Source organism: Nyctereutes procyonoides, unplaced genomic scaffold (genome assembly GCF_905146905.1).
Source record: "Nyctereutes procyonoides isolate TBG_1078 unplaced genomic scaffold, NYPRO_anot_genome, whole genome shotgun sequence".
Lineage (NCBI taxonomy): Eukaryota > Metazoa > Chordata > Mammalia > Carnivora > Canidae > Nyctereutes > Nyctereutes procyonoides.
This window is the reverse complement of record NW_026575125.1, coordinates 4,258,699-4,281,639: the sequence shown is the minus strand read 5'-3', so window position 1 is coordinate 4,281,639 and position 22,941 is coordinate 4,258,699. Positions and strand designations below refer to the sequence as shown.

Sequence of the window (22,941 nt, the reverse complement as noted above, 5' to 3'; positions counted from 1 at the left end):
ATGGACCCACGTACGAATACGGAGACGTTTCTGCGACCGTGCTTTCAGTTTCTGTGCTCGTGTACCCGGAAGCGGGCTCATGGAGCGTATGGTGGTTCCGTTTGCAATCTCTTGAGGAGCCAGCCTACTGTGTTCTAGAGTGACTGCACCCTAGTATTTTCTAACTGTCCACGAGTGTTCCCGTTTCTCCACATTTTCACCGACACTTACTTATTTTCTGTGGTTTTTGGCTGTTCTTGTTAGTAGGCATTCTCAGATGTACGAAGTAAAAACTCATTGTAGTTCAGATTTGCATTTCTCTAATGATGAATCATGGAGAACCTTAGTTTATATGCTTTTAACTATTTCTGTGTTTTCTTTGGAGAGCTGTCTTAAGTCTTTTGCCCATTTTTTAAAATAGGGTCCCTTTTTTGTTGTTATTTGGTGGGAGTTCTTTATGTTTCCTGGATAAACCCCATCAGACACTTATCAGTGTACAAATAAATATTTTTTTCTTCCTATTTCAATAGGTTACCTTTTCATCCTCTTGCGTGCTTTGATGTGCAAGATTTTTTAAGTTTCATGCAGTCCCAGTTGGCTGTTTGCTCTCGTTGTCTGAGTGTTTGGTGTTCTACCCAAGACATCAGTATAAAATCCAATTTCCTAAAGTTTTCCTCCTATGTTTTATTCCAGGAATGTTACAGCTTTAGGTCTTTAATTAATTTCAAATTAATCTTTGTATGTCAAACCTCAGTCTTTTGCCTGTGGATATCCTAAGTATCCCCAATTTCGTGGGAATTTGTCGGAGAGACCGGCCTTATGCTCTCGAGCGGTCTTGGCATATTGTTGAAGATATTCAAACCACGGGACGCCCAGGTGGCCTTCGGCCCAAGGCGTGATCCTGGGGTCCTGGGATCGAGTCCCACATCAGGCTCCCTGCATGGAACCTATTTCTCCCTCTTCCTGTGTCACTACCTCTCTGTGTCTCTCATGAAGAAATAAAATCTTAAAAAAAAAAGAGAGATTATTTAAAGCATTTGTGCAAGAGTCTATTTCTGTGCTTTCTGTTCTGTTCTGTCGGTCTTCCTGCCTGTACCGCACTGCTTTGATAACTATAGCTTTATAATGTGTTTTCAGTCAAGGAGTTCAAGACCTCCAACTTTTATTATCTCTTTTCAATATTTTTATGGCAGTTGAGAGTCCCTTGAGTGTCTGTTTAAACTTTAGGATGTTTTCTGTGTTTAATATGCTTGGGATCTTGGTAGGGATCACTTTGAATGTGCATATTGTTTTGGGTAGTATGGGCATTTTAATATCAGATTTTCCAGTTTATGAACATGGGATGTTTTTCCATTTATTTGTATCTTCTTTTTTAATGTTTTCAGCAATGACTTGTCGCTTCAGTGTACAAGTCTTTCACCATCTTAGGAGTATATTCCTTTTTGATGTGTTATAAATGGAATAATTTTAACTTTCTTTTCAGATTGTTCATTGTTAATATCTAGAAATGTGACTTTGCATGTTGATTTTTGTGTCCTCCAGTGTTGCTGGATTTCTTTACCAGGTCTAACAGTTTTTATGTGTTTGAAACCTGTAGGGTTTTTTACTTATAAGGTCACGTCTTCTGCAAATGGGGATACTTACTTTCTGCCTTTACAGTTTGGATGTGTCTTCGTTTTCCTGCTTCATTGCTCTGGCTAGGTCTTCTGGCACTATGTGTAGGACTGTTATCTTATTCCTGATCTCAGAGGAAGAGTTTTCACCTTCTGTGAAGTATGATGTTAGCTGTGGGCTTTTCAGGTACGGTCTTTGTTATGTTGAGGCAGTTTTAGTCAACCTGCTTTTCTTTTTCTCAGTTTCAGTGTTGGTATCATGAAAAGGTGTTGAGTTTTGTCAGATGCTCTTGCCACATCAGTGGATAGAATTATATAGTTTTTGTCATTCACTTTGTTGATATGGTGTATCACAGTGATTTTTTTTTTTTTGTATGTTGTGAACCATCCGTGCCTTCCAGCAATAACTTCCACCTGGTGATGGCATATATTGCTTTTAATGCGCTGTCAAAATCAGTTTGCTAGTATTTTTTTGAGTATTTCTGCCTCCATACTCATTATAGATATCAATATATAGTTTTCTTGTAGTGTTTTTGCCTGGTTTTCATATGAGGGTAATGTTGGTCTCATAGAATGAGCACACATACACCTTCCTCTTCAGATTTCTGTAGGGGTTTGAGGAATATTAGTTTAATCCTCTTTATTTGGTAGGCTTCATCACAGATGGGTTTTCCTTTGTTGGGAGGTTTCTCATCCCTGAACAAATATCCTTAGTATTTTATATCTGATCAGGCTTTCTGTTTCTTGATTTGATCTTGACACAAAATACATATTTCTTTTTTTTTCTTTTTTAAGATTTTATTTATTTATTCATGAGAGACACACAGAGAGAGGCAGAGACCTATGCAGAGGGAGAAGCAGGCTCCCCATGGGGAGCCCGATGTGAGACTTGATCCCAGGACCCCAGAATCACAACCTGAGCCAAAGGTAGATTCTCAACCACTGAGCCACCCAGATGCCCCAAGGGTATTTATTTCTAACAATATATCCCTTTCCTGGTTATCCAGTTTGTTGGCATACACTCTTTAGCATTATTCTCCTAAATCTTTTTTTTTCCCCTTAGTTTCTGTGGCATTGGTTTTAATGTCATCCTTCTTCATTTCTGATTTTAGTTATTTGAACTTCTCTTGTTTTTTTTTTTTCTTGATCTAGCTAAGTATTTGTCCATCCTGTTAACATTTAACCTGGGTTATCTTTCATTGTTCAACATGCTAATAAGTACCCATAATGTATTAGGTATGCAAATGTATTTTCCCTACATTATCCTCTCAAACCTTTCAAGTGCTGTTCCTTCTTGTATTTTTGTTCTGTACTCCAAGAAACACTTGAGATATGTTCTACTACAATACCCAGAAATGTGATGTTTTCTCAAGCTAGTGTGGTAGTTTGGCTGGAATACTAAGAAGTCTACACCATGAACTCTACTTGGTGAAACCAATTGATGCAGTGTTCTCATTTAGCTTTAGCAGTGACCACACATCACTTATGTAAGATACTCATCATAGATGATTACAGATCATTTAATTCAGAAATTTCTACTTTAAAAGTAAGGCAGGAGCTAGTTCTAAAGATACCATAATCCTACAAAACTTAACCTAGATGACTTCTTCTTTGGACCTCTTGTGTATTGTGATCGGTGAGGCTGGTGAGAGTTAAAATAAGTATACACAAAATATCTTATTTGATTCTATGAATCTTATATAAAGTGGGGCAACGTTTCTACCCTAAAGGACAGGCTTCACAAACCCCGTCTTCCTTCCATTCTGCAACCCACCCTTCATCTCCATACCTGAGCCAAACCTGAAATCCCCTGAGAAGGTGATCTCCTGGATACTGGGTGGAGGGACAGTGTTCAGAAAAACTGGCCGCCGTCCTCTTTCTAGATGTGGGTGTTGATTCTCTTCACCTCGTGCTTTGTTCCCATTATGAAGCTGAGGATGATCACATAACCCGTGACAACTTTTATCTCTTCTCTTTCTGAAAGTACTTTCTGGTACGTATTTTTGGTTGTGGAAGTCACCTTGAGCTTATTAGACAAGAAGGCTGCCTGTCGAGAGGCTGTATTATTAATTCACTAGCATTCATTTTCTCATACTTTCAAGGTGAAACCTGCGGCGTACGTAGGTATTTAACAAGTAAAATAGGAGAAGGGATGGCAGGATGCCAGGGGGCTGCAGCCACCAGGTACATGTTAAGAGTATGTCCTTCCTTGGGCCCATCACCAGGGTAACAGCCACAATAATGATGTAAGGATCCATGACCAGGATCAGCATTTCAAATATGATGGAAGGGGTGTCCTTCCCTGTGGCCACCACCAGGGGCAGCAACCCCCCACCCCCAGATATGAGGTAGGGTGTGTCCCTCCCTGGGCCCATCACCAGGGGCAGCAGCTCCCCCAGTTATGAGGTAGGGTGTGACCTTCCCTGGGCCCACCACCAGGGGCAGCAGCTCCCCCAGATATGAGGTAGGGTGTGTCCCTCCCTGGGCCCATCACCAGGGGCAGCAGCTCCCCCAGTTATGAGGTAGGGTGTGACCTTCCCTGGGCCCATCACCAGGGGCAGCAGCTCCCCCAGTTATGAGGTAGGGTGTGTCCCTCCCTGGGCCCATCACCAGGGGCAGCAGCTCCCCCAGTTATGAGGTAGGGTGTGACCTTCCCTGGGCCCATCACCAGGGGCAGCAGCTCCCCCAGTTATGATGTAGGGTGTGACCTTCCCTGGGCCCATCACCAGGGGAAGCAGCTCCCCCAGTTATGATGTAGGGTGTGACCTTCCCTGGGCCCATCACCAGGGGCAGCAGCTCCTCCAGTTATGAGGTAGGGTGTGACCTTCCCTGGGCCCACCACCAGGGGCAGCAGCTCCCCCAGTTATGAGGTAGGGTGTGTCCCTCCCTGGGCCCATCACCAGGGGCAGCAGCTCCCCCAGTTATGATGTAGGGTGTGACCTTCCCTGGGCCCATCACCAGGGGAAGCAGCTCCCCCAGTTATGAGGTAGGGTGTGTCCCTCCCTGGGCCCATCACCAGGGGCAGCAGCTCCTCCAGTTATGAGGTAGGGTGTGACCTTCCCTGGGCCCACCACCAGGGGCAGCAGCTCCTCCAGTTATGAGGTAGGGTGTGACCTTCCCTGGGCCCACCACCAGGGGCAGCAGCTCCCCCAGTTATGATGTAGGGTGTGACCTTCCCTGGGCCCATCACCAGGGGAAGCAGCTCCTCCAGTTATGAGGTAGGGTGTGACCTTCCCTGGGCCCACCACCAGGGGCAGCAGCTCCCCCAGTTATGAGGTAGGGTGTGTCCCTCCCTGGGCCCATCACCAGGGGCAGCAGCTCCCCCAGTTATGAGGTAGGGTGTGACCTTCCCTGGGCCCATCACCAGGGGAAGCAGCTCCCCCAGTTATGAGGTAGGGTGTGTCCCTCCCTGGGCCCATCACCAGGGGCAGCAGCTCCCCCAGTTATGAGGTAGGGTGTGACCTTCCCTGGGCCCACCACCAGGGGCAGCAGCTCCCCCAGTTATGAGGTAGGGTGTGTCCCTCCCTGGGCCCATCACCAGGGGCAGCAGCTCCCCCAGTTATGAGGTAGGGTGTGACCTTCCCTGGGCCCATCACCAGGGGCAGCAGCTCCTCCAGTTATGAGGTAGGGTGTGACCTTCCCTGGGCCCACCACCAGGGGCAGCAGCTCCTCCAGTTATGAGGTAGGGTGTGACCTTCCCTGGGCCCATCACCAGGGGAAGCAGCTCCCCCAGTTATGAGGTAGGGTGTGTCCCTCCCTGGGCCCATCACCAGGGGCAGCAGCTCCTCCAGTTATGAGGTAGGGTGTGACCTTCCCTGGGCCCACCACCAGGGGCAGCAGCTCCTCCAGTTATGAGGTAGGGTGTGACCTTCCCTGGGCCCATCACCAGGGGCAGCAGCTCCCCCAGTTATGATGTAGGGTGTGACCTTCCCTGGGCCCATCACCAGGGGCAGCAGCTCCCCCAGGTATGATGCAGGGGTAAAGTCTCTCCCTGGGCCCATCACGGGGAGTAGTAGGCTGCAGGTATGATTTAGGGCTGTGTCCTTTACTGCCTGCAGGATAGGACTGTCCCATGGGGCTCAACACAGAGGCAGACCTGGCCAGAATCCCTCTCCCATCAGCTGGTCTGTGTCTTAAAGGAAGCCTCTCTCCTCTACAATGGCCATGCGCCTCCTCAGTACAGACACTCTGGAGGTGTTTTCCACGTGACTTAATAGGTAAATGTGAGCCCTGAGTTAGTGCACGGTTTGGTTATTTTATGAAAACAGAGCTCTTTTGAATTGTGCCAAAAAATATAGAAAAAGAGACAAAATGGCTCATCAGTTTTAACTTTTCTGGGGTTTTCATAGGTTGTATGGGTTCACAAGTTGAAGTGCATCTTGCAGTCCACTAGGAAAGTCCTTGACTTGGCATTTTAGGAAAACCTTTTAAAAATCATTCCCCATGAAAGGTGTCAGTAAGCTATATTTTGGCTTCGACAGATTCCTTCATCCTCAGGTTCTTGGAGTTTGATAAAATAATGTAGTTGGCATAATTTTCCAAGTGTCACTTGGCTTAGAGGTACCTCCTATGGTATGGAATCCTCCAAAAGGCTTCCCTGTTCTGTTCTTTCTCTGGCTGTGGCAATTCACAAGGAGACCCCAAGACATGGCCTCCGGGCCGAGTCGGAGGAGTGTGACAATCCCAGCGTGGGCCCTGTGGGAAGCGGCTCTGCACCGCTTCCTCCCCATGGACACCCCTTCCTCCTTCCTCCTTGCTCCTGAGGACGTCCCTGCAGGGGAATAGAGCGCAGATGACGAGCTGGGGCCCTGGTGCACCGGACAGCAAGGGCTGTGGCGTCCAGGGCTCCTCCGCAGGGACAGGCAGCTGAGGAGGGGAGCTAGCAGGTGTGTGGCCTCTGGGGTTGGGGTGTGTGTGTGTGGTACGGGGGGCAGATCAGTCCCCACTCTTCCGCCGGGCTCTCCGAGTGCTCTTGGGGTCAGGCCCCCCACCCCCGCCCCCGCTGGAAACTGGAGGTACGTTTCCATGGTGGAGTCTTGCTCCGGCACATAAACTGGGGCGTGCGGGGGGGGGGGTTCCCCAGGCAGCACCCGGACCTCACGGGGGACTCACAAGGCACTCATGCTCTCCTCCATCTCTGCTCAGCTTCATGGAACAATCAGTGCAAGCCCTCCAAGACGTGGGCACGTCGTCCCCTGTCTGCCGAATCCCTTCCTCCTCGTGTGCCAGGCCAGCTCCTCCTGCATCCTGACGTCTGATGGTCTGATGCTCCATGTGTGCCTGTTCTTTCCCTCCTTTCCTCCTCCTGTGCTTCTTACAGCCTTACTTGCCTGAGGCCATCAACAGGGGTGTGCACAGCCCCCCTCCTTTGTGGCTCGTGCTCTCATCCCCACAGCTAGGCCCGAAGGCACTGGGTGCCTGGGTGCCGTCCTGCAGCTCTCGTGCCTCATCTCATAGCCCTCCCAACCATCCAGTGCCGAGTGGGTGCTCAGGGGGACCCTTCGGCCGGGGTGGGTGTGTAGTCCGTTTGGAGGACGAGCAGGTCTACGCATGTGAAAGCCCACAGCCGCATACAGGGTCACATCAGAAGGAAATTGCAGACTGGGTGTGGATGAAAGTAAGGCACGCTGTGCTTGGAGCAGTAGCAGCTCGGTGGCTGGGCTTGACCTTGGGGTCACCTGAGGAGAGCACACGATACAGGGTGGTGAGCCGGGAGGGCATGGCCGTTCAGATGCAAGGGGGTGGACGTGGCGGATTCAGGCAGCCAGTGCCCTTGCTTCCGTGACAGCTTGACGCTCGGCCTCTGCTCGTGGATGTGCTCGTGTAATAATAGGCCTTTCAGCTCGGTTCCTGAGGGTCCGTGCTCCTGAGCTCATCTGTTTGCTGCTTCCTACAGTGGGAAGCCATTGGGATATTGAATGGGAGTTGTTCCATACTGAGTCCCCCATGCTGGGGCGCAGGGGGTCCCTCTGGGTGTGGCACTTGGTGACGGGCAGCGGGCAGGTACGCTGGAGGAGGACCAGGATAGAAGGACGTCACCTGAGGTGGAGCCAGAAGGTCTCAGCGGACCACAGACCCAGTGACCCGTGCTGCTGCCAAAAATCAGTACTCACGTGACAGACCGGGGCTGCAACTCCGTTAACACTTGGTCCTTGAACATTTGAGGCTGTCGAACCGCACAGGTGAAAACAATCTTAAAGTGCTCCCTGGCAGCTTGTAAGGATGGAAGCTGAGTCTCCGCATGGGTTTTCACGTGTCGAATGTGTCTCTATAGGAATAAAAGGATAGGGGATCCCTGGGTGGCTCAGCAGTTGAACGTCTGCCTTCAGCCCAGGGCGTGATCCTAGAGTCCCGGGATCGAGTCCCACATCGAGCTCCCTGCATGGAGCCTGCTTCTCTCTCTGCCTGTGTCTCTGCCTCTCTCTCTGTCTCTCTCTCTCTCATGGATAAATAAATAAATAAATAGATAGATAGATAGATAGATAAATAGATAGATAGATAGATAAATAAATAAATAAATAAATAAAATCTTAAAAAAAAAAAAGGAAGAAAAGCATAGTCATTCATATGGAAGCTGTCCCTTCATGGCCGCAATCACTGTGTCAGTCCTTTTACTGCTTTTGTCATGAGGGAAATCACACACTTGCTTCATATACTAGAAGAGTGTAGACACTGGAAACCCCTCCCGCTGAGTCCTGCTCCGTGGACGTGACCGTTCCTTACCCCTTAACCACCTGAAGGCTGTGTCCTTGCAGACCTTACGATGCCTCTGCATGTGTGGGTAGACGGATACGCAGACTCACACTCACTCATGCACCCCTTGGAGGAATAAAATCATCCACGTAGATGTATAGAAAATCACATACGTGATTCATAGCAGGAAAATTCTGAATGATTTGAATTAAGTTGACAGTGTTTCTAGGACGAGACAGATTTGAAGCAAGTGAGAACTTTCCTGGGGTGCTGGGTGCTTGTGCTTCGTGAGCCCCTAAATGCAGGATGTCCCTGGCACACGAGGTGCACAGAGCATCCTGCGTGCACGGAGCAGCTACAGGCTTGTGTTCATTGCAGCTTGTGTACAGGCTTGTGTACAGTTCACTGCAGCTTGTGTACAGGCTGCAGGACCCCCATGAGGCTTATGCCGAGTGCAGTTTGAAGAAGACATCAGCAGGTTCTGTGCCACTTACCGGGTCCGTGTGTCTCACTAACACAGAGCCTGGGCATCCCCAGAGGCCCCAGAACACTCTCCCTCTGTCCTGTCCCAGAAGGACGCTGCATGGCTCTGCAGGTGGCTCGTGGGTGAGCATCCGTGATACTGACCGTCTCCAGCGAGCCTTGAGGACCAGCCCGCGTCGGGTCCTCCCTGTTTTCAAAGGTGTGCGTGCCTGTCCACCTCTGGTCCCTCGTGGCATCTGCATATCACAGACGATGCCATCGGGGCCGGCGGGATTCCAGTCACCTGCCCCAAGACTAGCAAGGGTGGCGCTCGCACTGCAGAATGCACAGCTCCTGGCCTACGCGCTCCGCTGCCCCGACCATGTGGCAGTGGCCTTACAGCTGTGTCACCGGCCACCATACAATGAAGTAAAAGTTGTTTTACAACAGATCTGCTGTTGTTTGGGTCGCATTTTTGGACGCCTGAGGCAGGCAGAAGGAGCTGCTGCGGATGGGAGCTGTTTGGCACGTGCTCACCTTTCTTGTCCCTTAGCACATCCGGGTGCAGACCCTGGAGTCCCAGGTCTGCCTGTCTCTTCGTATCGTCTGCAGATTTAGCCGCCTTCTGTGCCGGCCGGGCCCGCGTCATCTCACCGAGAGGGTGGCCCGCAGCTTCAGAGAAGGCAAGAGAGCAGTGAGCTCTGGGCCTTGGCCTTGAGGCCCGTTAGCGCGCGGCCGGGGTGGAGAACGTCGCGTTCCGTGGCTTGGTGTGCGGTGCACTAGACGCACTAGTTGAGGCTGGGTTTTCTAGCGCGCCCACTGCTTGGCTGCCTAAGTGACCCTAAAGAGTTTTGTCTTACTATTCGGAGCTATCATAGAGACTCCCAAAGATTCACTGAGCTAGCTGCATTTCTTGGGATATTTTTCCCCTGGGCTATAAAGAAAAGGCGATTTAAATAGGTATTTTGTACATTGATTTTGTAGTTGCAGATCCTTAGAAGCAGGGACACTACAAGTGATTCACAGTAAATAAAGTTAACACTTTAAGCAACTTTCCATCAAATAAACAGAGGCGCAGAAGGAAATTTTAACCCACAGTTGTCAGTGTTTTGAAACACGGTTTACCCTTGACCTACGTGGGGCCACTTAAGGCGCAGCTGTTTTTCTGTAAATGCAGTACAGTACTGCAAATGTATTTTTTATGATTTTCATAATTTTTAAAAAATATCTTACTTATTCATAAGCGACATGGAGAGAGAGAAAAAATATCTTATTTATTCATGTCTCTCTCATGCAGAGACACAGGCAGAGGGAGAAGCAGGCTCCCTGTAGGGAGCCCGATGTGGGACTCGATCCTGGGTCTCCAAGATCATGCCCTGAGCTGAAGGCGGCGCTGAACCGCTGACCCACCCAGGAGGCCCTATGATTTTCTTAATTATTTCTTCTTTTCTCCAGCTTACTATGCTGTAAGAACATAGTATATATCACATACAAAATATGTGTTGATTGGCTGTTTCTATCATCGGCAGACTCTTGGTAGTTAATGTTGGGGACAGTCAGAGTTACGGGTGCATTTTTTAACTGTGAGAGGCTTAGCACCCCCACCTCCTTGTTGTCAAATGGTCGGCGGTAATTGGACACTCTCTTCAAATAGTAACAAAACATATGGACGAAAACCTCAAAACTCAGTATTTTTAAAAAGAGTGTCCCCGTTTTCTGCAGTTTTTCTGGAATTCGTGCAAACCTAGAAGGCCCGAGTTACTCCAGTCAGGTGAGAAGATACACCAAGAACAGACTGCCAGGTGTTCCCTTGCACCCTCCCTTCAGCACCGACGGCCAGCCACACCCGTTGCGGAGCCTCCGTAATGACCCCTGTCATTGCTAGTGTAAGGACGGGGCTCCCGAGCGTAAAGGCTGTTTCATGGAGTCTCGTAATGCATGCATGTGCTCAAAGTGTCCCTTAACTACCCAACTTGCTGGAAATGGTCATTTCCTGAATGTCCCACATCTCGGAAAATAATGTGCAGCTGCTTACAACTCACATACTCTCTGGGTCATGTGAATCTTACTTGACTGATTTTTCTCTGTCCACGCACAGTGTATTGAAGGGGCCGTTTAATAAGGAGATTTTCGGCATGTTGGTGTATTGGAGTGATTTAATTTTTATAAACACAATTTTTGCCCATTAGGGATTCCTGCAGACTAAATTTCAGAAGATGGAGAAAATATTTTGCAGATTCAAAAATTATGCTCCTTTCCAGTTGCACTGAAATGGTGAACCTCTGATGAATAAAATATTCGGTGTGTGGTAAATTATCCAACATCCGTAATGAGATTTAACGACAGCACAGGAATTGAACTTTAGACGTTTATAAACATTAATGTACCTGTGTGCTCTGCATTTCCCCACCGGTTACCCCGTTATATTTTACAGTGTGTACGATACGTACGTACTATAGACACTTAACCTCAACATTGTTTGGACAGTTGGCTCTACTAATGCTCCAGTGATTGGAGCATGATTCCCGAGTAGTTAGTTCAGTGCAAGCTAGAAGACGGCGCTGGGACTGTGGATCCCTTTTCTGAAATGACAGTTCCCTGGTAAGGTCTCCAGAAGAATCCCTGTGAACTATGATACTTCTCGCTAGCATCCCTGGCTCAGAGGCAGAGGACTTAGTTCTCAATGCCTGGCTGGCCTCCTTCACTATGAAACTTACCTCTCATTTGCGTGTCCTTTCAAGTGTTTTTTCTCAGGTGTGTGCACAAGATCTGTTTGCTATGGAGCAGAGGTAGGCAAACTTTTTCTGTGTTTTTGGCTTTGTAGACCATGCACGATGTTCCTGTCAACTGCTTATCTCTACCTTTTGAGCTGAAAGCAGCAGTACGCAGAGATAATGAATGAGTGTGGCTGTGCTCCCACGAAGCTTTCTGTGTGGACTCTTGACATTTGAATCTCAAATCTTTTTCATGTGTCACGAAACAGTCTTCTTTTGACTATTTTCCCATTTGAGAATAGGCAGCAGGCTGGATGCATGTTTCAGCGAAGGCAGGATAAAATAGGGCAAAAAGCACTGCAGGGCGGGTTGAAATCTTGGATGCAGGGTAGCTGGAAACCTGGGTCCTCTACCCCATTTTCTGTATCCAAGATGCCATCCTCCTCCACTCTGGGCAGAACACAGTATTCTTTTTCTGAACTGAACCAGAGAGGCTTCAGATGGCCAATGATAAGACACACGGAGGATGCAGACAACATTGAAGATGAGGGGGACATCTGCCCACTGAGGCCCCTTCAGCTGAACAACCAGCAAGATCCTGGAATGCTCTTCTCCAGAGACGTGAGCCGCCTCACAGCAAAGATGCAAACACTAACCTAGCAAAGGCCCACCAAGGAAAAGGCCTACCTCAGATGATACCTTTCACTTGTCTAAGGCTCCCAGCTGGGCCCCAACCCAGCACTAGGAGAGAGAGTCCTTCCTTCCTTGTCCAGCTTCTGCGGGCTCCCGGCTTCCCTTGGCTTGTGGCCGCGTCCCTGCCATCTCTGCCTCTGTCTTCACATGGCCTTCTTCCCCACATTTCTGCATCTTCTCCTTATAAGGACACCGGTTGTCGTACTTAGGGCTCACCCTGTAAATCGAAGATGACTTCATCTCTTGATTTTCAACCATTTACACCTACAAAGACCCTATTTCCAAATGACATCACATTCTGAGGTTCCAGGCAGACATGAATTTGGGGGACAACACTCTTCAACTCTGTACACCCCAGAAACCTGATTGGAAGGTTGGCTCCCAATCTCTGTAGGCCTGGTTGGCTTGTGGGCTTCATTGTGGGGTGACAAGGTTGCAAACGTGATGTGTGGGAGGGTCAGCTAGGGATTGCATCTGAGCCATACAACAGAGGGGAACTTTCCTCCTCTGCCAAGTTTAATAACAGAAGGACACTAACTGTATCCAGCATCTTCCAAGACTTGAGGGTGTAGCCTGAGCATAATGTTTTCACGTTTGTGTCTTAGCTCAGGCTGCCATACCAAAATACCATGGACTGGGCGTCGTAAGTCACAGACATTTATTTCTCACTGTTCTAGAAGCTGGAGGTCCAAGGTGTGGGTGCCAACGTGCTGGGTTCTGGTGAGGTATGTCTTCCTTTTTTTTTTTTTTTAATTTTAATTTTTTTTTGTCTTCCTTTTTTTTATAAGAGCACTGATCTCATCAGGGGGCTCCACCTCATGGCCTCATAGAACCCCAGTCACCTCCAAAACTCCCCATCTCCAGCACCACCCCTTTGGGGCTTAGGGCTTTAACGGGAATTTCATGGGGGGGACTTCAGTCCGTAGTAGTGACTTTATCTTGCCTGGAACCATGGGATGAGGATATCCAACCCCATCCCATTTTATAAACAACCCAGCTTTCAGAGTGAAAAAAGTGAAAGACACGCAGGAGCTGGGAGAGCGGGACTCACGCCAGGTCCGTGTGACCTCAGACAATGGTGGAGTTACAGAGAAGTAGAGGAGGTGGACATGAAACATTGTCATGAGCGCACTGTGACTTGCGGGCAGGTGGAGCCCTCTCAAGGCTATGAACCCTGGATCAGAGGAAAACGGGACTGTTCTTTCTTATTTCTTATTGTGCCCTCAGGCCTGCTCTGATGCTGGACTTGTGGGAAGAGCCCAAGTTCCTCTTAGCAGAGTCTCTCATGCTAAGGCAGGGCTTCTCAGCCTTAGCAGTGGTGACATTTGGGTCTGCATCATTCTGCTTGTGGGGTGTCCTGTGCACTGTAGGGTGGATAGTGGCCAGCATCCTTGGTCTCCACCTACCAGGTGCCAGGAGCATTCCCTTCCTCAGTTGCCACAACAAAAAAGCAAACAACAACAACAACAACAACAAAAAAAAAACCCTCCAGACCTTGCCAAATGTCTGTCAGCAGGGGTGGGAGCAAAACTATCCCTCCGACTTGAGGACCAGTGCCTTAAATAAAATGGTAGACCAGGCAATCCTTGTCATGTCCACTTGAATACGGTGTGAGGCTGATGGGGATTCCGGTGCTTCTCAGGTACGTTCACAGGGAAACATCGCTTCTTGGAAGGGGAGCCCGTCACCTGAATTGTCATCACTTAAGAAGAGCGTGTCGTTCCAATCCTGCATCCTGGCACGAGGGTAGAATGTATGGTCCTCTCCATCACTGTCCCCATACTTAGGGCAGAAGGAATTAGAATGCAGCTGTGAAAGGGCCTGGCCTTAGTGTGAGTCCATATGAGTTCATCTCCCCTAGGACTATGAACACTGCCTGTGGGCCTTCCATCTCAACGCACTGACTAGAAATCAGTCAAGTGTAAGTCCAGGCACTGCCGACGGTCTCCTCTGAGTGAGCACAGGTGTCAAAATACCCCTGCTGAGAACCATCGCTCCACCGTCTCCCAGCACCTTCCACGCCCAGGGCACTGACCGCCCCTTGCAGGCTCTTTGGGTCTTAGAGTCGGTAGCTAGAGATTCCCAGAGCATCTTCCTCCCAGAATGCAGAGCATCTGTATGGGACCATACGTCCTCCTGAAGCTTAGTGAAGGATCCTTCCTTGTGTCTCCCAGCTTCTGAGGACTCCAGGCATTCATGAGCTCGGGGCTGCATCCCTCCATGTTCTGCATCCATGGACACAGGGCCATCTCCCTGCCTCTCCTCTTGGCTAATGGGGACACAGTTGCTGTGGTCTGAATGTGTGTGCCCGCCACAAAATTCATAGATTGAGTCAATGTGTGTGCCCGCCACAAAATTCATAGATTGAGTCCCTAGTCCCCCAGTGTGAAGGTATTAGGAGGTAGGGTTGTCAGGAGGTATGATCAGGTAATGAGGGTGGAACCCTGACGAATGGGATTATTGCCCTTCTAAGACGGACCCACCGTCTGGACCCACTAGCCCACTCCTTCCACCATGTGAAGACACAGTGACCTGTTCATCGTGGGCCAAGGGGGCCTCACCAGCTTCAGAATCTGTGGTGCCTTTATCCTGCCTACCAACTTCCAGAACTCCGAGAAATAAAAATCTGTTGTCTTTAAATCACCCATCCTGGGGGTTGTGTACTAACAGCCCAGACAGATTAAAATGTTAGCCATTGCATTTAAGACCCATCCTAAATCCAGGAGGATCGTATTCTTAAGACCCTTCGCCATATCTACAAAGACCTTTGTTTCAAATAAGGTCATTAGACCCAGGGTTAGGACTTGGACATATCTTCTTTGGGCGTCACCAGTCAACCCACTACACCTGATCACAGGCCTTTGATCTGTCAGATCAAGGTGTTCACCTACCTACCCAGCAGGCAGTTGTGCGACCTTCCAGGAGAGGCCCTTCCCCGCGGGTGGGTCGGGTAAAGAAGGGCCACAGCTGTCACCAGAATGCAGGTGTAGGGGGTCTAGGCTGGGCAGAGTCCTACACAGTATATCTGGTCCCAGGACAGCGCTGGTGTCTGTTTTAACTCTGGGTAGCTGGGTGGTGTTCATCAGCTGACCGCATGGCATGGCCCCAGTGGCACATGCCATTGTCTTCCTAGGCCTAACTCCAGAGACCCCTAGACTCTGCGCCCACACCACAGTTCCTAGGGGCATGCACATCTCTGCAGGCGTTTCCCCTCCGCCCCATTTTTAACTCCTCACTATAGGTCTTTGCATTTAGGGTGACGTGCTAAACAGAAGGCCTGAGCTAGTGGGATGTCCGCGGATATATCTGCTCAGTGAGTGAATGCCAAAGAAATACCTTAACTCACGTCAGCGCTCCGTCTTTTCTACATTTCTCCTTTTTCAAATCCATTTTAACGGCAGCATCCATGTTCTCTCTCATCCATCTTAGGTCGTTAGGATGAAGTAAGAGGAAAGCATTCTCCCTATCAAGACTGCTGAGTCTTCACATTTCTTATTTCTTCCCCTGTAGATGAATATCCTCTGAGAGCTGATTCTTTGTAGCAATACGCATGTCTCCATGCCCTTCCCTTACACCAACCCAAGCACACCAAGGGCCAGAGGCCGTTAGCGGGATTTCATTTATATACTTAATTAACCAGCTTCCCTGCAGGACAGAACTCCACTTTCATTTTTAGTCTTTTACTTCTCAGGGCCAGGGACTGAGTAAGAGAAAGGTGGTGTACAGTAGTTAAAAGATACAGGAGTTTTGTTTTTTTCGTGTGTGTGTTTTTTTTTTTTTTTTTTTTTAACGAGTCAGCCAGCTATATCTCCAGAGACTCAAATGATTTCTTAGTGATGATATCTTCAGGTTTTGCCTGATGATCAGACAATGGCCAACGTTTATACGGGTCTTACGGTCATGCCGGTCAAGTAGTCACCCAGGTGATTTTACGTGTGTGACCGTGTACTTGCACTCCCCTGGAGCAGCTCCACGAGGAATGCTGATCATTGCGATTTGTTGGGTGATAACATTGAGCATGAAGAGGATGCCTGTTTGCCTAATGTCCCACCCGAGGACTGTGGTCACATCCTTCCCTTGGGTCACGTTCACTCTGCTCTCAACCACGTTCAGGACGCTCAGTATCATTTAAAAACAGTCCTGCAGAACCGTTTGTGACCCATTCCCCTATCTGTACAGATTTTGAGTATGTTCCCTGCTGTAGAGGTTTGTTGCTGTGCACTTGTTTATGCATATTTCTGTACTGTTCCATCAGGAACATTACAAAACATTCCCAGAGCTGGAAATGTTCACGAGATTAGCTAACGTGATAGGAACTGTGTTTGATTTTTTTTAAAAAAATGGTAGCACAAAAGAATATTTTCAGCAAAACTGTCTTTTCCTGTGGGTTTTACAGAGAGCAGGGTGTTTAAATGCGGTCCATTTTTTTTAAATGTTGGTTTATTCTAGTGTAATTTAGTAATTTGAAAATCTTGTTTTAAATTCATATCATTTTGAGACCGGGAACATATATAGGGAAAAAGTTCCCTAAAGTGCATGCAGGATACTAGAAGGGAAGGCTGGTGGGTGAAGCAGTCCCAGTCAGTGTCAATCACAGAAAGAACGATCAATTACAGCGTGAACAGGAGAATCCTTAGCACAAACAGTCATCACTTCGAGGCCCCAGCGGGGAGACATGTACCCTGCCTCTCCTCCCAGAAACCTGCCACCCCTGCAAGTCAGCCCGTGAGAAACCGTCATCATTCTGGACTCTGAATTTTCTCCGGTGCACGTTTGTCCACAAAAACGTGTCCAACTTCCTCACTTCTCCGTAAAATAATGCCCCCGTTTATTGTTTGTTGGACCTGCCTGTGGATTTGCTGTAGCTCGCTTGTGCTGGATTATGATTCTCTGCTGTTCCCGGGTGAGCCCATTTTTACTCCTAGAACAAGTGGCAGTTTGTTTTTTTTTTTTCCACGGTTAACAAGACTCACCTTTTATTACTATATCCAGACAAAGTTTTGTTATTGGCTGTATTTTTATTATAAGCGTTCCTTCCTGCCACCCGCCAGTTAAGTAAAGGTTTCTAATTGAAATTTAGCTAATCGATTTAATCCATGATATTAATCAATGGTTGTTGCAACCTCATTGAGTGTTTTGGCATCTTCATACTTTCAACTCATGTATTCAAACTGCATGGAAACTGATGACGTAGAAGGCTAGCGACGGCTGAAACTGTCTTTAGGTGTGACGGTATTGAGGTGGGATATACTCTGGTTTTCTTGTCTGCCTTTTGTCCAGCTCTCGTATCAGAGAAATACCTGGTCTTGTGAAATGAGCTGGGGCATGTTCCCTCCTGTGTTCTGAAAAGCTTGCTCAGAATTGGTGTTGTTTCTTCCTCAGCTGTGTGCTAAGTTCACCAATGAGGCCATCCAATCCCAGATACGAGTAAGTCTTTTAACTACAAATGCCTTACTAGGTATAAGGCTGTTGAGGTTATTACTGTCTTCTTGAGTGAGCTTTGTCTCTTTCAAAAAGTCTGTCCACTTGATCTAAGCTGTTGAGTGTATTGGCATAAAGTTGCTCATAGTAGCATCTCTTAATCCATTTAATGAATTTAAGGACCTGTCATTATGCCGTCTGTTCGATTACTAGCGCCGTTAAATTTGGATCTTCTTTCTTTTTTTCTTCTTGATCAGTTTGGCTAACAATCTGCCAGTTAAATTGAACTTTTCAAAGGACTCGCTTTTGGTTTAATTGATTTTCTGTATTCTCTTTCATGTGATTTCATTTATTTCCCCCCTTATTTTTTTCTTCCTTTTCTTTTCTTTTAACTTGATTGTACTTTCGTCCTTCACTTTCTCAGGGTGGAAGCTTGCTTACATCACTGGTCTTTCTTCTCATCTTTTTTTGGCTTAAATTACTGGTTTCTGACCATCTTCTGTAATACAAGTGTTTAGTGCCATCAGTTTTCCTCTAAACACTGTTTTAGCCACATCCCTCAAATTTCGATGTTATCTTTTTGTTCTCTAGAAAATATCTAATTGCCCTTTGTGACTTCATCTTTGATTCATATTTGTCATAGAAGTGTGTTGTTTAATGTCCAAATATTTTTTTCCACATACACTTCAGTTATTAATAACTGCTTTAATTCTTTTATGGTCAGGGAACATAGTTTGAACGGTTTCAATTACTGTAAATTTTTTTTTTTTTTTTTGTAGCTCATGGATTCATGTTCTAGCTTGTTGCGTGTTCCAGGTGCACTTGAAAATAATTTGTGTTTTGCTATTTCGGGTGAAGTGTTATATAAATGTCAGTTCAGTTAAGTTGCTTGATAGTGTTTTTGAAGTCTGCTGTATCCTGCTGTCTACTTGTTCTATCAACTAGTGACAGGAGTTTAAATCCTCAGTCTCTGCATTCACTTCTATTAGTTTCTCCTCTATGTATTTTGAAGCTCTGTTATAAGATACATACACATCTAGAATTATGTCTTGTTGATCAATTGACCTACTTGTCATTATGAAACGTCTCTAGTTATCTCCAAGACTCCTCATCCATTCTTTTATTCTTTTTTATTTTATTTATTTTATTTTTATTTATGATAGTCACACACACAGAGAGAGAGAGAGAGAGAGGCAGAGACACAGGCAGAGGGAGAAGCAGGCTCCATGCAGGGAGCCTGATGTGGGACTCGATCCCGGGTCTCCAGGATCAGGCCCTGGGCTGAAGGCAGATGCTCAACCACAGAGCCACCCAGGGATCCCCTCATCCATTCTTTTAAAGCACACTTGTCTGCTATTAATATAGCGAACCCTACTTTTCATTAATACTTTCAGATATATGGTTTCCAATCTGTTTATTTTTAACCTGTCTGAATATTTTATTTAAAGTGGGTTTTCTATAGATAGTGTGTAATTGGATATCATTTTTGTTTTTGCTTTATTTTTTCCACTCTGGTGGTTTCTAACTTGGGCATATGTATGATGTTTAGAAAGCTGCTAGAAAGTCATGATCTGCTAATTCCTTCCCCTCAACCATGTCTCTGTTCATTTGTATTGATTGCTTTTTTCCTCCTGGCCATGTGTTGTGTTTGTCTGCTTACGTGTAGGCATGGTAACTCTTGATTGGGTGTCAGACGTTACGAATTTCTCATCCTGCGGAGTGCTAGATTGTGCTTTCCTTTTAAAAAAGTTTTAACGTTGTCCTGATGCAGAGTTCAGAGCCACACCTTCCTTTGAACATCTCCGGACTCTTTCTGTTAAAGCTCACGCACTCCAGTGTCTGTTGTCTTCGTGAACAGCTGAAGGTGTTTGAAAACAGGGGGTGTGTCCGTCTTTTCTGGAGCAATTAAGAAACTAGGGACATCGCCTCATGCAGTTACCAAAACAGTCTTGGTTATGTGATTATTCACAGGAGTATTTTCGATAACGTGTGTGGATTTAGACGTTACTGTCATGCTCGGCACAGGTTTCAAGGTGGGGGGTCCTGTTGTTTTCGACACGTTTCTGATAACCAGCCGTCTCCCGGTCGGCTCTGAATAATGATGTTCGCCTGCCTGTTCCCGGACTTAATCCTTACAGTTACCCAGAGTGTGGGGAACGTTCCTTCCAGGTGATGCGTTGCTGCTGTTGCTCAGCTGCATTCAGCAAGTCTGTTTCGTTCTCTGTTCCCTTCTCAGGTAGCCCTGCAGCTCTCCCTTCAGCTCTGGCCTTTGTCCTCAGCCTGTGGTAGAAGCCCTTTCAGGATTTCCTCTCCCCGGCAGTGTGACGAATGACTGAATTGCTTTCCGTTAGAATGGCCGGTTTTCTCAGAAAACACCCACAGCATGATTATTGCATATTCATTGCTCCAGGAAAGAAACAAAACAGAACAAAACATGGTCCACCAAGTGCAGAGGCACCTCCCTGGGCTCAGTCTGCCTGGTTTCCACGTCTCAGCAAAAGAGGACCAGCAAACAAAGCCCTGTTTCTTTCCAGTAAAATTGCCTTCTGTTACTTGGGGAAATGCTATAGCGAACCCTGAATTGCTTTTTGAGTCTTCTTTTGAGTAGGTGTGTTGCAGAGCCCTGAACCCCTCCCCCCGCAGCCCGTTCCGGAAATCTGTGTCAGATCACGTCATTCCTGAGAACAGGTGGCAAAGAGTCCAGGTCACAGAGCTAGCACAGCCTCCTCAGGGGGCCTTGTGGCCCTCCACCTCCTCCACCTCACTCAAGGCTTTCCCTTCTCCTCCCCAGGAGTAGAAAAATTGATCCACCACCTGAGAGAGCATGGCGTGCCCTTGGCCGTTGCCACCAGCTCCAGCTTACTGTCGTTCGAGATGAAGACCAGCAGACACAAGGAATTCTTCAGCTTGTTTGACCACATCGTTCTGGGGGATGACCCCGAAGTGAAGAATGGGAAACCGGATCCTGACATATTTCTCGCCTGTGCCAAGAGATTTTCTCCTCCTCCTCCCATGGAGAAGGTAAGCCTTTCTTCAGTGATGAGAAGTGGCCCCAGCGGCCCTGTTGCCCAGCACACCACCAAGGTGGGTTTTGCCCACTACCAGAGGGCCTTGTGTTCACCGTTGGAGGGTCACTGTGCAGAACTCCAAATGCTTGGCGAGAAGGGCAGTGGGGTGGCCAGGGGATGGTAAGGTCACATCAGTTTGTGGGGGAGCATGTCTCCCCGCGTCACCAGGTCAGTGATCTGGGATGCACGGACGTGATCATAGAAGCTTATCTTTGGTAGAACACTGCCCAATGAATGGTTTGCAAGGAAGGGTGGCAGGACATCGTCCTTGTTTGGAATGAGCAGACTTCAAGGAGCATATGGATTTCAACACACATGTAAATCATCAAGACCCACTGTGCTCTCCCCAAATGCTTGTTGAGGGCTATTTTGTTACTGCCAGGATTTTGCTCATAGTGACCACTGTTTTTATCATGAAGTTTCCAGGTGTCTTTTTCTGCAGGATGGGGGCACTCATAGATTTTGTGCTCCAGTGTCCTTTCTCCAGCCTGTGTGCAATACTTCATTACACAGAGTCCACACTGGAGATGAAGCAGAGAGTTTCAGTAACGTGGAACCTCGTTTAGAGCTGGTGGATAGTGTTTACTCAGCTTTGCTTCAGATTCTCCTCTCTGCACTGATACTGTTAGGATGGATACTTAGCCTCCACTGTGTGCTTATGCAAATTCCAGAGCAAGAGGGAGATGGTCTTCGGTGGTGGTGGTGGGGTGCTGAGGTCTGTGTGTCGTGCAGATTCCAGAACTGCAGGGAGATGGTCCTGAGAGGGGGCGGGCTGAGGTCTGACTGTGTGCTCGTGTATATTCCAGAACCACAGGGAGATGGTCCTGAGAGGGGGCGGGCTGAGGTCTGACTGTGTGCCTGAGCACATTGCAGAACTCCATGGGGCCTTAGTTGACAAGGTGTTTCTGTGGGTGATGTGTGAGTGCCGGCAGCAGGGTGGGCATTGCTCAGGGAGACAGTGGGCTCTGTGTTCCCTGTTGGTCTCTGGTTTTCAGGACTTGGGGTTACAGTCAGTTCAGGGAGGAACAGTTCGTGACAGTTCTTTTCCGGCTGTCTCCTCCCCTCACTCTGCAGAGAGCCAGAGATGGGATGTGGCCCTTTTCTGACACAAATGACAGGCACCATTCAGACCACAAGAATGACTCAAAACCCTCTTCCAGCTGAAGCCGAGTGACTGGCACATGTTGTTTTTTTTGTTGTGTTTTGCGTTGCTTGTCTCGGGGTCCACCTCCCTCCGAGGAGCATGCAAGGCAGTGACCGTGTGTGCATCAGGTGCTCCTCTGTGCGCCTTCCCACACTTCACTTCCTGTCTCAGACCAGGCGCCTGAATCCACACATACCCCCAGCCTCGCGGCTCGGTCCACAGCGTGCTACCCAGATATGGGGTGCCCCTGCCAGCCACCCTTCTGCCTGGCCAATGACAAATTGGGCGTGGGATGGAATGCTCAGCCCCCTTTCTCAGTTTCAGTCGCTCACTAGAATGAGGCACGGCACCCAGGGAGACATCTCGCGTGTGTTTTCTGATGTGTCAGGAAGGATACAACTCGGGAGCAGCCCTGGGGAGGGGATGGTTGGGACAAGGGCTGGGTGGCTGGGGACACTAGGCTCCCATGCCCTCCGGGTGCACCTGTCCCAGCACCTCAGTGTGTCCCTCAAGCCAGAAGCTCTGCGAACCCCTTGCTCTGGGGCTCGTATTGCAGGTTTCGTTACATAGACGCTGGGGCTGGAAGGTCCATCCCTCTAACCGTGCCTTGGTCTTTCTGGAGCCCGGCCCAGAGCCATCTCAGTAACCAGGGACAGTCACTCAATTAGCGGAAACTCAAGAAAGGGGTTGATCACAAATAACAAAGATGCTCCAATTGCTCAAGAAATTCCAAGGATTTTGGGACTTCTGTGCCAGGAGCCAGTGACAGAGACCAAACATGTTTTTTTATGACATCACAGCCATGAAGGATCATTGAGTGATAGAAGTACCACCATAGTGTCATCGATACACAGACATGGACTGGTTCAAATCTCATGACTGAATACGGCTCAACCACAGTTGGTGATGAGGGACGAGCCCACGGTCACCCGGCCTCTAGGCCGTAGAGTGAAAGACAAGCCCCTTTCTTTCCAGGGCTGCCCGGACAGATCTGAGATGGAAGGAGTGTCCGCTTCCTGTGTCAGGCCATTGATACGCCCGCATGCTTGGCATCCTACTGCAAGTACCATAGAAATTCATTCTCTTTCCTAAGAACCTCGCTTCCTGAGCTGCTCTGCACCTTCACATTATGAAGCCCTCCTGCCAGGAGAGCC

At 48.1% G+C, this 22,941-nt stretch overlaps 1 protein-coding gene across 3 annotated transcripts in view; it reads left to right on the top strand.

The window, feature by feature from the left end:
* PUDP (pseudouridine 5'-phosphatase) overlaps window positions 1-22,941 on the top strand; it is a 142,102-nt gene that overhangs the window by 37,480 nt on the left and 81,681 nt on the right. For all 3 annotated transcript variants that reach the window (XR_008666069.1, XM_055337428.1, XM_055337429.1), the window contains exon 3: window positions 20,367-20,596. Coding sequence is in view for 2 of the 3 variants with exons in the window: in XM_055337428.1 (XP_055193403.1) it covers window positions 20,367-20,596 (230 nt within the window). In the remaining variant the exon portion in view is untranslated. The remainder of the gene's footprint in view (window positions 1-20,366; window positions 20,597-22,941) is intronic.